Below are 12035 nucleotides of genomic sequence, written 5' to 3'. Positions count from 1 at the left end.
CTAATCATCCATTACTATTACCTGTCTCTTCCTAATAACGGGAGTTCCCTTCCTCGGAGAGGTATACTCAGTGTGAGCGCATACCATGGCATCATCTGGAAGGAGGGTCCAAACTATGGGATTGTTTCCCTCTGCTCCAATATGATGTTCTCCTTCCCTGAGACTTTCATCTGCCTCAACAGCACAGAAGCTGTTGTATCCTCCAAGTTAGCAAAGAGAACCACCAAATTTAGCACAAAGGCTGTATTTAGTTGCAAATCACCATGTTTCGATGGGCATCAGCTAAACTTTTCCTTAGAAAAATAATTAAAAGTACAAATGGAAAACATTTTAAAATCAATTATTTAAATCAAAGTTTCCTATTTATTTAAATAATAATAAAGATCAGTGATTTAAATTAAATTAGTCTACCCAGCTTGAAATTGACTTACATTACATATTTCTTGTGCATTTTCTGTACTTTGCAGGCCGCTCCTCCTTTACCACTTTTTTAGATATCTATAGTACAGAAGCAGCACAGCAACTTCAAAAAGTGTTCTAAATGATTTAACTATTGATACAAGTGACTGGTGTTTGGTCTGAATTAGGTTGGACCATGACTATGAGGTTTGTGCCACATATTATTATGGACAGATGGGTTCCAGGGTGAGCATCTGAAGGCCCTCCTGCTATAATCCTTGTAAGTCTGTTCTGAAATCAACATAGCATAAAGGCTTTAAAAGGCAAAAATCTTAAACAAGCCAGAGGCTGGCCTTACAGCTGAGGGTTGTGATTACATTGGCACTATGTGGTTAGTGTAAAAAGTGTGATTGGGGGGAGGGATAGCTCAGTGGTCTGAGCATTGGCCTGCTAAACCCAGGGTTGTGAGTTCAGTCCTTGAGGGGGCCACTTAAGGATCTGGGGCAAAATCAGTACTTGGTCCTGCTAGTGAAGGCAAGGGGCTGGACTCAATGACCCTTCAGGTCCCTTCCAGTTCTAGGAGATAGGTATATCTCCATTATTTATTTATTTGAAACTCCAGTTACATTTGATACTTTCATGTTGACAGGCTGCTTCAAAACATCTCTTTCTTTGTGGCCTCAGTACACCACCCTATTGATGTTTGACATCAGCTCAGGAGACAGGGACTCACCTCTACCCAAGCACAGGTTTATCTCAGGAAGAGCCTATTTCACTCTCAAGACATTCCACTCTGTCCTCAGTGGCTGGAAAACCTATGGAAACTCCAGTCACAGTAGCATCGATACTGCCTCAGTCAGCTTAGAGCATACTCTATAGATTCTTGTTCTTTCCACCACATTATGTTGGCTTATCAGATGCACAGGGCCGACAAGAGGGCGAGGAAGCCGGTAAAATTACTGAGGCCCAGCCCTGTTTAACCTGGGGGGCTGAAAAATTTTTTTCACTGGGGTCCGAACCCGCTCTCGGCAGCCCTGCAGATGCATGCACCCAGTATCAAACTAGTTGAAGTTTAGTTGATGCTAGACTTTGTTGGAGCTCTTGGCATTATGAATTTACAAAGCGTATTGGAATTGAGAGTTGTGACTTGATCAGTCCATGACACACTTGGCTCTGGGGCCTACACAGACATATGCCAGCATTGCAACTGGAATCAATTCCTGCTCCAATGGCACTATTCTCTTTTCAGCATGGTCAGCTGTACAACATTCTGCATCTCCTGTCCAAGAAGAAAGAAAAAGGTGAACATGCAAGACTGCTATCTTGACACGAATCTCAAATATCTATCACATGGCCAAAGAAGGAAGAAAACCAAATTTTCAGCTTTTTCAACATTATGAAGAATTTTTTTTGCCAAACTTTTCATTGCTTTGCCTAAAAAACAAACAAACCAGAATCTCAAAATTAGTGCACAAGTGTAACGTAGAAGACATATTTGGACTTAGTAAACCATTTGACACTGTCTTACATATATCACTTGAAAATTAATTCACATTGGCTTTGAGTGGAACACTGCCTTGTGTACTGAAAACAGGCTGAAGGGCCATAAACAAAGGCTAATGATAACAATGTATCAAGTAGCAAAAAAAAGTTGAGATAGGATGGTACACAACTAGGATTAATAAGATGAAATTGAAAAAGAGAATGAGGCTGAATATCGGGAAAAATCTAAATGACAACAAAATAGCCATGAAATGGTAGAAACTCTCTCGCTTGGAATATTTAGAACTGTAGAAAATACTAGAAAATATTCTGTAAAAGAGCATTCTGCATTTGCGGAGAGATGGACTGTAAGATCTAGTAAGTCTTTCTTTAATCAGTTCCTGCTACGATTGTATGAAAATGGCTAGGGTTATTCCATTTTCTTTGGAAACCATCCATAACTCTGGCATATGCAAAGTAAGTGGACACTGTTCTTCCTCTAGAAAGGTTGGCAGTGTTTGTTTTGATGGATCCTTATTAAGTAGGTGAGAGGGACATTTGGCAACATGAAGATACCATCCAAGCAATCTGCAAAAGGGCAGTAGTTGGAACACAGGGACACGGCTGACTTTCTGCCACACTCACCATGAAAACCTGGTAAAGGCTACAATGGCCAGAGAAGAGTGATAGTATATATGTTTTGGCATTCTTTGTCTTTGACTGTAACATTAAGATGACTGTTTACCAGTCTTCAAAGCTTACATTGTGCATTGGGGACTACTGATCATTATTGTCAAGCATTAGTTGATACACAAAAAGATTTGTGAGGTGGAAGAAGGCTCCCTTCCAAAAACAAACAAACGAAAAAAACCAATATTTTTTTAAATCAGTCCATCAGTGGGCTAGTTAATGTCCATGTTGCAACAATAAGAGCAGCGGTCACTGGGATAGATGTCCGCTGCCAATATCTAGGAATCAATGGGAACGATAACAGAAGCACAAGGGCATGCTACGTGATGGCAAAGTTAAGAAAACTAAAGCCACTCTTGTTCCCTAGCATGTGTCATGGGAGGGGGTCTGGTGGGAAAAAATAGCATATGATCATTTAATTACAGGCTGTATCATAACACATATGCATAGCGGTCTGGATTAAGATTGGGTGAGCAACCTTAATTCTGGCATTTCCAAACATTTGAGTGCTTGACTTTGCACTTTTACCATGCTCTTATTGTAATTTGTGTGTGTAATGTTTTATTTAGGTGGTGATAAAGGAAACAGAGAAACACATATGGGAAGAAAATTATGCTCTTACATGGGAAATATCACTATTAATTCAGACTGCTTCCTTTTTGGGCCAGTGTAGGCATAGTGTGTATCTAGAGAATTCTTGATGGCTGTAGTAGCTGTTTATATATGATGGGATTGCATATTTTCCCTAAAATGGAGGATTAGCTGATCATGGACATCATTTTAAAAGGGATTCAGTGGAGACACAAGTGGATCCTTGAGGTTCTGAAATCAACAATTCATGAGAAAAACTACCTGGAGTCCCACCTTGTTCCCTATTACAATTGGAGTACATAATAGTCTCTTTTAGACACAGCTCATTTTTAAGTCTTTGTCTCCTAGACCAAGGTCTGGAACATTGGATGTATCAGAGAGAATTTGTCAGGTGGCTACTGTCAACAAGTTGAGAACATTGAGCCTGACGTCTTTAGCAGTGTTCATTACTCACGGCACACCTTTTTATGATGCAGCCTCAGTAGATCCCCAAAAGTCTCAACATATGGCTCCATGTCTAGTTGGCAGTGGAGTGCCCCAAGGGTTGGTCTTGGGGCTGGTTTTATTCAATATCTTCATTAATGATCTGGAGGATGGCATGGATTGCACCATCAGCAAGTTTGCAGATAACACTAAACTAGGAGGAGTGGTAGATACACTGGACGGTAGGGATAGGATACAGAGGGACCTAGACAAATTAGACGATTGGGCCAAAAGAAATCTGATGAAGTTCAACAAGGACAATGCAGAGTCCTGAATTTAGGATGGAAGAATCCCATGCACTGCTACAGACTAGGGACCGAGTGGCTAGACAGCAGTTCTGCAGCAGAAAAGGACCTAGGGGTTATAGTGGATGAGAAGCTGGATATGAGACAACAGTGTTCCGTTGTTGCCAAGAAGGCTAATGGCATATTGGACTGCATTAGTAGTAGCATTGCCAGCAGATAGAGGGACATGATCATTCCCCTCTATTTGAGATTGGTCAGGTCTCATCTGGAGTACTGTGTCCAGTTTTGGGCCCCACACTACAAGGATGTGGAAAAATTGGAGAGTCCGGTGGAGGGCAACAAAAATTATTAGGGGACATGACTTCTGAGGAGAAGCTGAGGGAACTGGGATTATTTAGTCTGCAGAAGAGAAGAATGAGGGGATTTGATAGCTGCTTTCAACTACCTGAAAGGAGGTTCCAAAGAGGATGGATCTAGACTGTTCTCAGTGGTACCAGATGACAGAACAAGGCGTAATGGTCTCAAGTTGCAGTGGGGGAGGTTTAGGTTGGATATTAGGAAAAACTTTTTCACTAGGAGGGTGGTGAAGCACTGGAATGGGTTACCTAGGGAGGTGGTGGAATCTCCTTCCTTAGAGGTTTTTAAGGTCAGGCTTGACAAAGTCCTGGCTGGGATGTTTTAGTTGGGGATTGGTCCTGCTTTGAGCAGGGGGTTGGATTAGATGACCTCCTGAGGTCCTTTCCAACCCTGATATTCTATGATTCTATGTAATTTAAAGACAACCGTGATGCTATGGCTTTAGTAGCTGTGTATTCCAAAATGGACTAAACAAGTAATTATGGAAATAACTGCATGTTACCCAGAGTTCAGGAGCATTCATTCCTGCCATCTAGGAGGATCTATGGGATTTAACAGGGGAGACTTTGTGAGGATAGTAAATGTGACTAAGTTCACAATTTAGAATATTTTGGCTTTCTCCATAGCTTCTATACTGTGAAACGTTGCCTGTTTAAGAAAAAATTGGACAGGTCTGGTCAGGACCATAAGACCTTTTGGCTCCATTATACCTAACTGCCTCCATCTTTCCATTATTGAAGTAATTATTGGGGCTTACAGGTGAACAAGTCCTGTGAGGCAGGCTGCATCTCCAATGGTTTTCTTCTGGTCTGAAGCTTCCTCTGAATCCTCCTTGAAAGCCCACCTCTAAAACTAAATAAATAAAAGAGGCAAAAGACAGTAAAGATTGCAGCCCTATCATTTCTGTGTGTTTTGTTCAGTATGGCCACTAACTGAGGATTGAAGGAACTGACCAGTAGATTGAGGGGAATCAGAAAGCTTACAATCTTATCTGGTTTGAAATATGCTACCCACACTTCCCCTATGACTCATCGAGCCAGCTCTGTGACTGAGAGGTCTGGGTACTTCGTAAATCAGAAATCTGGCAGACCTGGCTTCTGTTCTAATGCATGAGCAAGATTAGCCCTGAAGAGCTCTCTCTGGTCAGATTGTTCTCTATGAATGATCAAACTCCACACTGAATAAATTGATCTCCCATTCCTTAGGGTCAGCCTGTGCATATGAAACATTTTTTATCCTTTCAAGAACCTTTTTCCCTCCTATCAAAACACTGATTTAAAAAGAGCATACTGCTGTTGCCAGGCTCTTTGAATCAGGGAAAAACTGCACAGTACAAGTACGTTTGGAGCTGGCCAGAAAGTTCCCTATCTCTCTCAGCAGTGATTGGCTCTGCAGACTGTAGTGTTAACAACTGAAAGGAGAGCCCAGATGTCATGAACTGGTCTTGTGGAAGTGAAGAATTTGAAATAGTATTCCTTACAATTTGAATATCAGAGGGGTAGCCGTGTTAGTCTGGATCTGTAAAAGCGGCAAAGAGTTCTATGCATCCGACGAAGTGGGTATTCACCCACGAAAGCTCATGCTCCAATACGTTTGTTAGTCTATAAGGTGCCACAGAATGCCTTATAATTTGAGTAACTGTTAGTAATTTATAAATAACATACGAACCAATGATGTTGCTCCCTATACTTGTTTCCTGTTCTTGTGTGTAACAGGAATATAGTGATATTAGTCTGAAAAGAATGCTTCATCAAAATACATTTTTGAAGGCAGCTGTTTTTTAATTAAGCCATAAAGAGGAAATCTCATTTCAAAAAAGTTGTTATAACTGACAATGTTTTTATGCATTGGTGCAATGTTTTTTTCATCTTACATTTGTTAGTTTGTATATATAGTGTTTCTAATTTGTTTCCTTGCAAAATTGCTGTCTAGAAGAAACAAACAAACCTACTAAGGAAGATTTAAGACCTGTGCATCCTCTGCTAAGAGTGATAGAACCTCCTCCGCAACCTTCTGAGCCTACCAAAGTGAAAGAAGAAATTAAGAAAAAGGGAACTGGAAATTGTTCAGAGAATGCAACAAGAGAAGCTAGGCCTGAGGGATTTGTAAGTAACAGGTTTATTCCACTTAAATTGAATAAGATATCATACAGCTAAAGTATTAGAATAATTATTATACAACCAATACATATTTTCATGTTGTTATAACATTTTATTGGCTAGAATTCTCTTACGTTAAGTATCCGTATGCAAGTAATTTTTCAGTGTATCCAGTGATCTAATTTGCAGAAAGCTACAATTCAGTAAAAACTGGACCTTGAGATCCCAACCTTGGAATAGAATTAATTTTCCAGGAGTTTATTGCCATTCTTCTAACAATTTCTTAGTAGCATCTGTGTGTATGATGTAATATGGACAACTGAGTTAAACACCTTAACTCAAATTCATTAATTAGTTTGTTAGACTGGTAATTCTAGAGCCAAATATCTAGGTATGAATTAGGTGAACTCCATATCCCTTCATTTATAAATACATAACTGGTACACTCTGAAATGAGTTTTCTAGTAAATTTGTCCTTTAAATAATTCCAGAATTTATCAGAGCTTGAACCGCACCACCTCAGACAGCGAGAAGACTATTTAAAACAGAAGCGAGATACACTGATGGCTATGAAGAAGGAATCAAGAAATAATCTACCAACACCAAATATAGATCAGAAAGAAGAGGCATTATCTTCTAAAGAGGTGAAGGATGAACACTTTAATCAGCATGACTAATCTTGTTTAGAAAAATCACAGACCACTTCAATGAAGATATGGATATTGCAGCTGAATACTGAAAAAAGACAAAAGAACAAGGAAGTGGTAGAATTTAATGGCAGAACACACTCAGTTAAAAGTTATTCATTGTGCAGAAATTAATTCTGCAATCTAAAATCAGTATAGCTAACAAGCAGAAAGCTTAGTGATTGTGAGCATTAAATGATTTTTCTACAGTGGTAAATCTTCATAATAAACCCATGCTCTGAGCTCTTGCATTGCATGAGTTTGCTCCTATCTGTTAGCAAGATGTGATTTTGCATTCTGGTTCCCTGAATTGTTAACTCCTTTTTTGCTAACACACGCAGAAAAACAATGTTCATGGTCAACACCACTAGCTTGAATTTTCTGAGAAGTGTTATTTTACAGAAGGGTTAAGTTTGATAACTTCCTTTATTTCGAGACTTTGTAAAGTGTTTCTCTTGTATTTCAAGTGAGGAAATGCCCTATAGCCTCAGCTACTGGTGGAGGAGGCAGCAGTATTAAGGCAAGGAGGCCTGAAGTTTGGGTGCTATCACCACCTTTTTGCCTTGCACAAAATTTAGGCTTTTGTGCTGAAAGCAATCTTCCTGTGAGAGAGTTAGAACGATGGAAAAGCAAAATGCTCTCTACATAACTGGCATATCCTTGATGGCTCTAATTTCTGCTGTCAATAGACAGTTGTAGTGGTGACCTGAAAAATTCCCTACTGTAGCCTATCGTTCTCTTGAAGAGGCAGGAATAGGTGTGCATTGCCCATTTAGCACAATACAAAGTAGACCGAACTGCTTATGACTAGCAACATCACCAACCAAGAGAAAAGGTGTTACTCACCTTTGTAACTGTTCTTCGCGATGTGTTGCTCATATCCATTCCAATTAGGTGTGCGCACGCCGCGTGCACGTTCGCCGGAAGATTTTTACCCTAGCAACACTCGGTGGGTCGGCTGGGCGCCCCCTGGAGTGGCGCCGCCATGGCGCCGGATATATAACCCTGCTGACCCAACCGCCCCTCAGTTCCTTCTTGCTGGCTACTCCGACAGTGGGGAAGGAGGGCAGGTTTGGAATGGATATGAGCAACACATCTCAAAGAACAACAGTTACACAGGTGAGTAACTGTCTTTTCTTCTTCGAGTGCTTGCTCATATCCATTCCAATTAGGTGATTCCCAAGCCTTACCTAGGCAGTGGGGTCGGAGTGAGATGTTGCAGAATGCAAAACTGCTGAGCCAAATGCTGCATCATCTCTGGACTGTTGAACCAGAGCATAATGCAAAGCAAAGGTGTGGACGGAGGACCAGGTAGCTGCGTGACATATCTCCTGGATAGGTAGACGAGCCAGGAAGGCGGCAGATGAAGCCTGAGCCCTGGTAGAATGTGCGGTGATGTGGCTTGGGGAAATATGAGCCAAATCATAAGAAGTGCGGATGCACGCCATCACCCAAGATGAGATCCTCTGAGGGGAGACAGGTAGGCCTTTCATTTGGTCTGCTACCGCGACAAAGAGTTGGGACGTTTTATAAAAGAGTTTTGTCCGCTCAATATAAAATGCGAGCGCTCTACGGATGTCCAGGGAGTGCAATTGTTGCTCCCATCGCATTGAATGTGGCTTCGGGAAGAAAACTGGGAGAAAGATGTCCTGGTTAACATGAAAGGCCGAAACCACCTTAGGGAGGAATGCCGGGTGTGGCCGCAATTGCACCTTATCCCTGTGGAACACAGTGTATGGCGGATCCACCGTAAGAGTCCTAAGCTCAGAGATTCGTCTGGCCAATGTAATGGCTACGAGGAAAACTGTCTTCCAAGACAGGTAGAGTAGGAAGCAGGTTGCTAACGGCTCAAATGGGGGAGACGTAAGCCTGGTTAAAACCAGGTTGAGGTCCCAGGTCGGGGCTTGGCGGCGTCCTTGGGGGGTATAAGTGCTCCAAGCCCTTGAGGAACCTCGAAACAACAGGGTGTGAGAACACGGAACAGCCATCTTCCCCTGGGTGGAAGATAGAGATGGCTGCCAAGTGTACCCTCAGTGATGATACTGCTAGGCCCTGCTGTTTGAGATACCAGAGGTAGTCCAAAAGAGAGGGAATCGAGACCTCAGTGGGAGTAAGATTATATGTTTCACACCAGCAGGAGAAATGCTTCCACTTGGCCCAATACGTTGACCGAGTGGAAGGTTTCTGCTACCCAGGAGAACTTGTCGTACTGATGCACAGCAACGTAACTCTGACTGGTTTAGCCACGCAGCAGCCACGCCGTGAGGTAAAGGGCCTGCAGGTCTGGGTGGCGAAGACTGCCATGGTCCTGAGTTATGAGGTTTGGGTGGAGTGGCAGGGTAATTGGGTTGGCTATCGACAGGTCAAGAAATGTGGTGTACCAGTGCTGCCTAGGCCATGCTGGAGCGATCATGATTAGGCATGCTCTGTCCCTGCGGAGTTTTAGCAGGACCTTGTGAACCGCGGGAACGGTGGGAAGGCATAAAGTAGCTGGCTCTTCCATGGCATCAGGAAAGTGTCCCAGATCGATCCCAGGGAGAGACCTTGGAAGGAGCAGAACATCTGGCATTTCCTGTTCGCGTGGGAAGCAAACAGATCTATGTGGGGAAATCCCCACTTCTGGAAAACAGAATGCACAACGTGCGGGCAGATCGACTACTCATGAGACAGGAAGGACCTGCTGAGTCGATCCGTCAGAGTGTTCCAAAACCCTGGGAGAAAAGACGCTACCAGGTCTATCAAGTGGGGTATGCAAAAGTCCCAGAGTTGGATGGCCTCCTGACGAAGGGGGGAGGATCGTGTCCCTCTCTGCTTGTTTATGTAGTACATGGCCGTTGTGTTGTCTGTAAACGCTGACACACAACGGCCTTGTAAATGTTGCTGGAATGCCTGGCATGCCAGGCGGACTGCTCTCAGTTCTCAGACATTTATGTGTAATGCCAGCTCCTGAGATGACCAGAGGCCTTGAGTACAAAGGTGTCCGAGGTGAGCACCCCAGCCGAGAGATGACGCGTCCATCGTCAGGGACATTTGAGGGCTGGGGCAGATGGAACGGCAGCCCTGTACACACCAGAGAGGGAGTTAGCCACCAGTCTAGGGAGCCTAGGGTGCTCAGGGGAATGGTGACGATCGTGTCTATTGGGTCCCTGCCCGGGCGGTTTACCGAGTTGAGCCAAACTTGGAGAGGACAGAGGCAGAATGTGGCGTATTTGGTTACGAACGTGCAGCCAGCCATGTGACCCAGGAGACCGAGACAAGTGCGAGCCAACGTCATCGGGAAATTCTGTAGACCTTGGATGATTGTTGCCATCGTATGAAACCACGGCTGCGGTAAGCAGGCCCTGGCTAGATTGGAGTCCAGGATAGCTCCTATGAAGGCTAACCTCTGCGTGGGAACCAGAGTGGATTTTTCTATATTGATCATCAGGCCTAGACGTGTGAATAGGTCCTTGACGATGCCACATGCTGGGTGACTTCTGTCTCGGAGGCCCCTCGGATGAGCCAGTCGTCCAGATACGGAAAAACATGTATCCGATGTCGGCGGAGATAGCTGGCGACTACGGCCATACACTTTGTAAATACCCTTGGGGCTGTAGAAAGGCCAAACAGCAGGACCATAAACTGGAAGTGCTGACAGTTGGCTATGAAGCGGAGGTACCTCCTGTGAGGAGGAAAAATGGCGATGTGAAAGTATGCGTCCTTCATATCAAGGGCGGCATACCAGTCTCCAGGATCCAAGGACGGGATAATGGTCCCCAGGGATACTATGCGGAACTTCAAATTTGTCATTAACTGGGTGAGTCCTCGCAGGTCTAGGATAGGTCTGAGACCTCCCTTCGACTTGGGGATTAGGAAATAATGGGAGTAAAACCCCTTTCCCCTTTCGTCCTTTGGTACTTCCTCTATAGCTCCTGTGGCAAGGAGCGTCCGCAAGAGGAATTGCTCATGAGAGGGGTCCCTGAAGGGGGACAGGGTGGGAGGGCGGGGTTGAAATAAATTGGAGGTGGTACCCATACTCCACCGTGCGTAGGACCCAGTGATCTGAAGTTAATTGGGACCACACCGGGAGGAAGTAGGAGAGACAGTTGGAGAAGAGGGGAGAAGGATCCTGGCCTGTAAGTGGTACGCCACTCTCAGGCGCACCTTCAAAAGTTCGTCTTTGGTCCAGCTGTTGGTTTTGAGGGCCCTTGATTTGGCCCTCTTGGGGTCCTGATGGTCATCTGTGACCACCTCGGCCGTGCCGCCTGCCAAAGTCCTGTCTTTGTCTAGGCGCAGAGTATGGGCGGTGAGGCTGGGGACGGAGAAGCCTGTGTTGGGTCACCGGCGTATGCATGCCGAGAGAGCATTATGACCCTGTTGTCCTTCAGGCTTTGCAGCCTGGGGTCAGTCTTTTCGGAGAAGAGACCTTTACCATCAAATGGCAAGTCCTGAATGGTATACTGCAGCTCTGGTGGGAGGCTTGAAACCTGAAGCCATGAGATGCGCCTCATGGCAACACCCGAGGCCAGAGTCCTGGCTGCTGAGTCAGCTGCATCCAACGAGGCCTAGAGAGAAGTTCTGGCCACCTTTTTCCCTTCCTCCAAGAGGGCAGTGAACTCTTGGCGAGAGTCTTGAGGGAATAGCTCTGTAAGCTTACCCACCGCTGCCCAGGTGTTATAATTATAGCGGCTAAGCAGGGCTTGTTGATTTGCCACCCGGAGCTGTAGGGCACCTGCCGAGTACACTTTGCGGCCGAGTAAGTCCATTCGCCTAGCATCCTTCGATTTCGGGGCTGGTGCCTGCTGGCCATGGCGTTCTCTCTCATTAACAGACTGGACGACTAGTGAGCAGGGTGGAGGATGGACATACAAGTACTCATACCCTATAGAGGGCACCATGTATTTACGCTTGACTCCTCTGGCCGCAGAAGGGATAGAGACTGGAGACTGCCATATAGTATTGGCATTGGCCTGGATGGTCCAAATAAATGGTAGGGCCAGTCTGGTGGAGGCATCCGCCGACAG

General features: G+C 44.5%; 1 protein-coding gene across 2 annotated transcripts in view; it reads left to right on the top strand.

Annotated features, from left to right (window-relative positions):
• CFAP36 (cilia and flagella associated protein 36) overlaps window positions 1–12035 on the top strand; it is a 130013-nt gene that overhangs the window by 110821 nt on the left and 7157 nt on the right. Inside the window, exons 8-9 of one of the 2 annotated variants that reach the window (XM_050952205.1) lie at window positions 6180–6352; window positions 6838–6990. In XM_050952205.1, the coding sequence (XP_050808162.1) occupies window positions 6180–6352; window positions 6838–6990 (326 nt within the window). The remainder of the gene's footprint in view (window positions 1–6179; window positions 6353–6837; window positions 6991–12035) is intronic. The other variant, XM_050952206.1, reaches the window with a different exon arrangement.

Source organism: Gopherus flavomarginatus, chromosome 4 (genome assembly GCF_025201925.1).
Source record: "Gopherus flavomarginatus isolate rGopFla2 chromosome 4, rGopFla2.mat.asm, whole genome shotgun sequence".
NCBI classification, from domain to species: Eukaryota; Metazoa; Chordata; order Testudines; family Testudinidae; genus Gopherus; species Gopherus flavomarginatus.
Note: the sequence above shows the minus strand (reverse complement) of the source record. Positions and strands in the feature narration are given on the sequence as shown.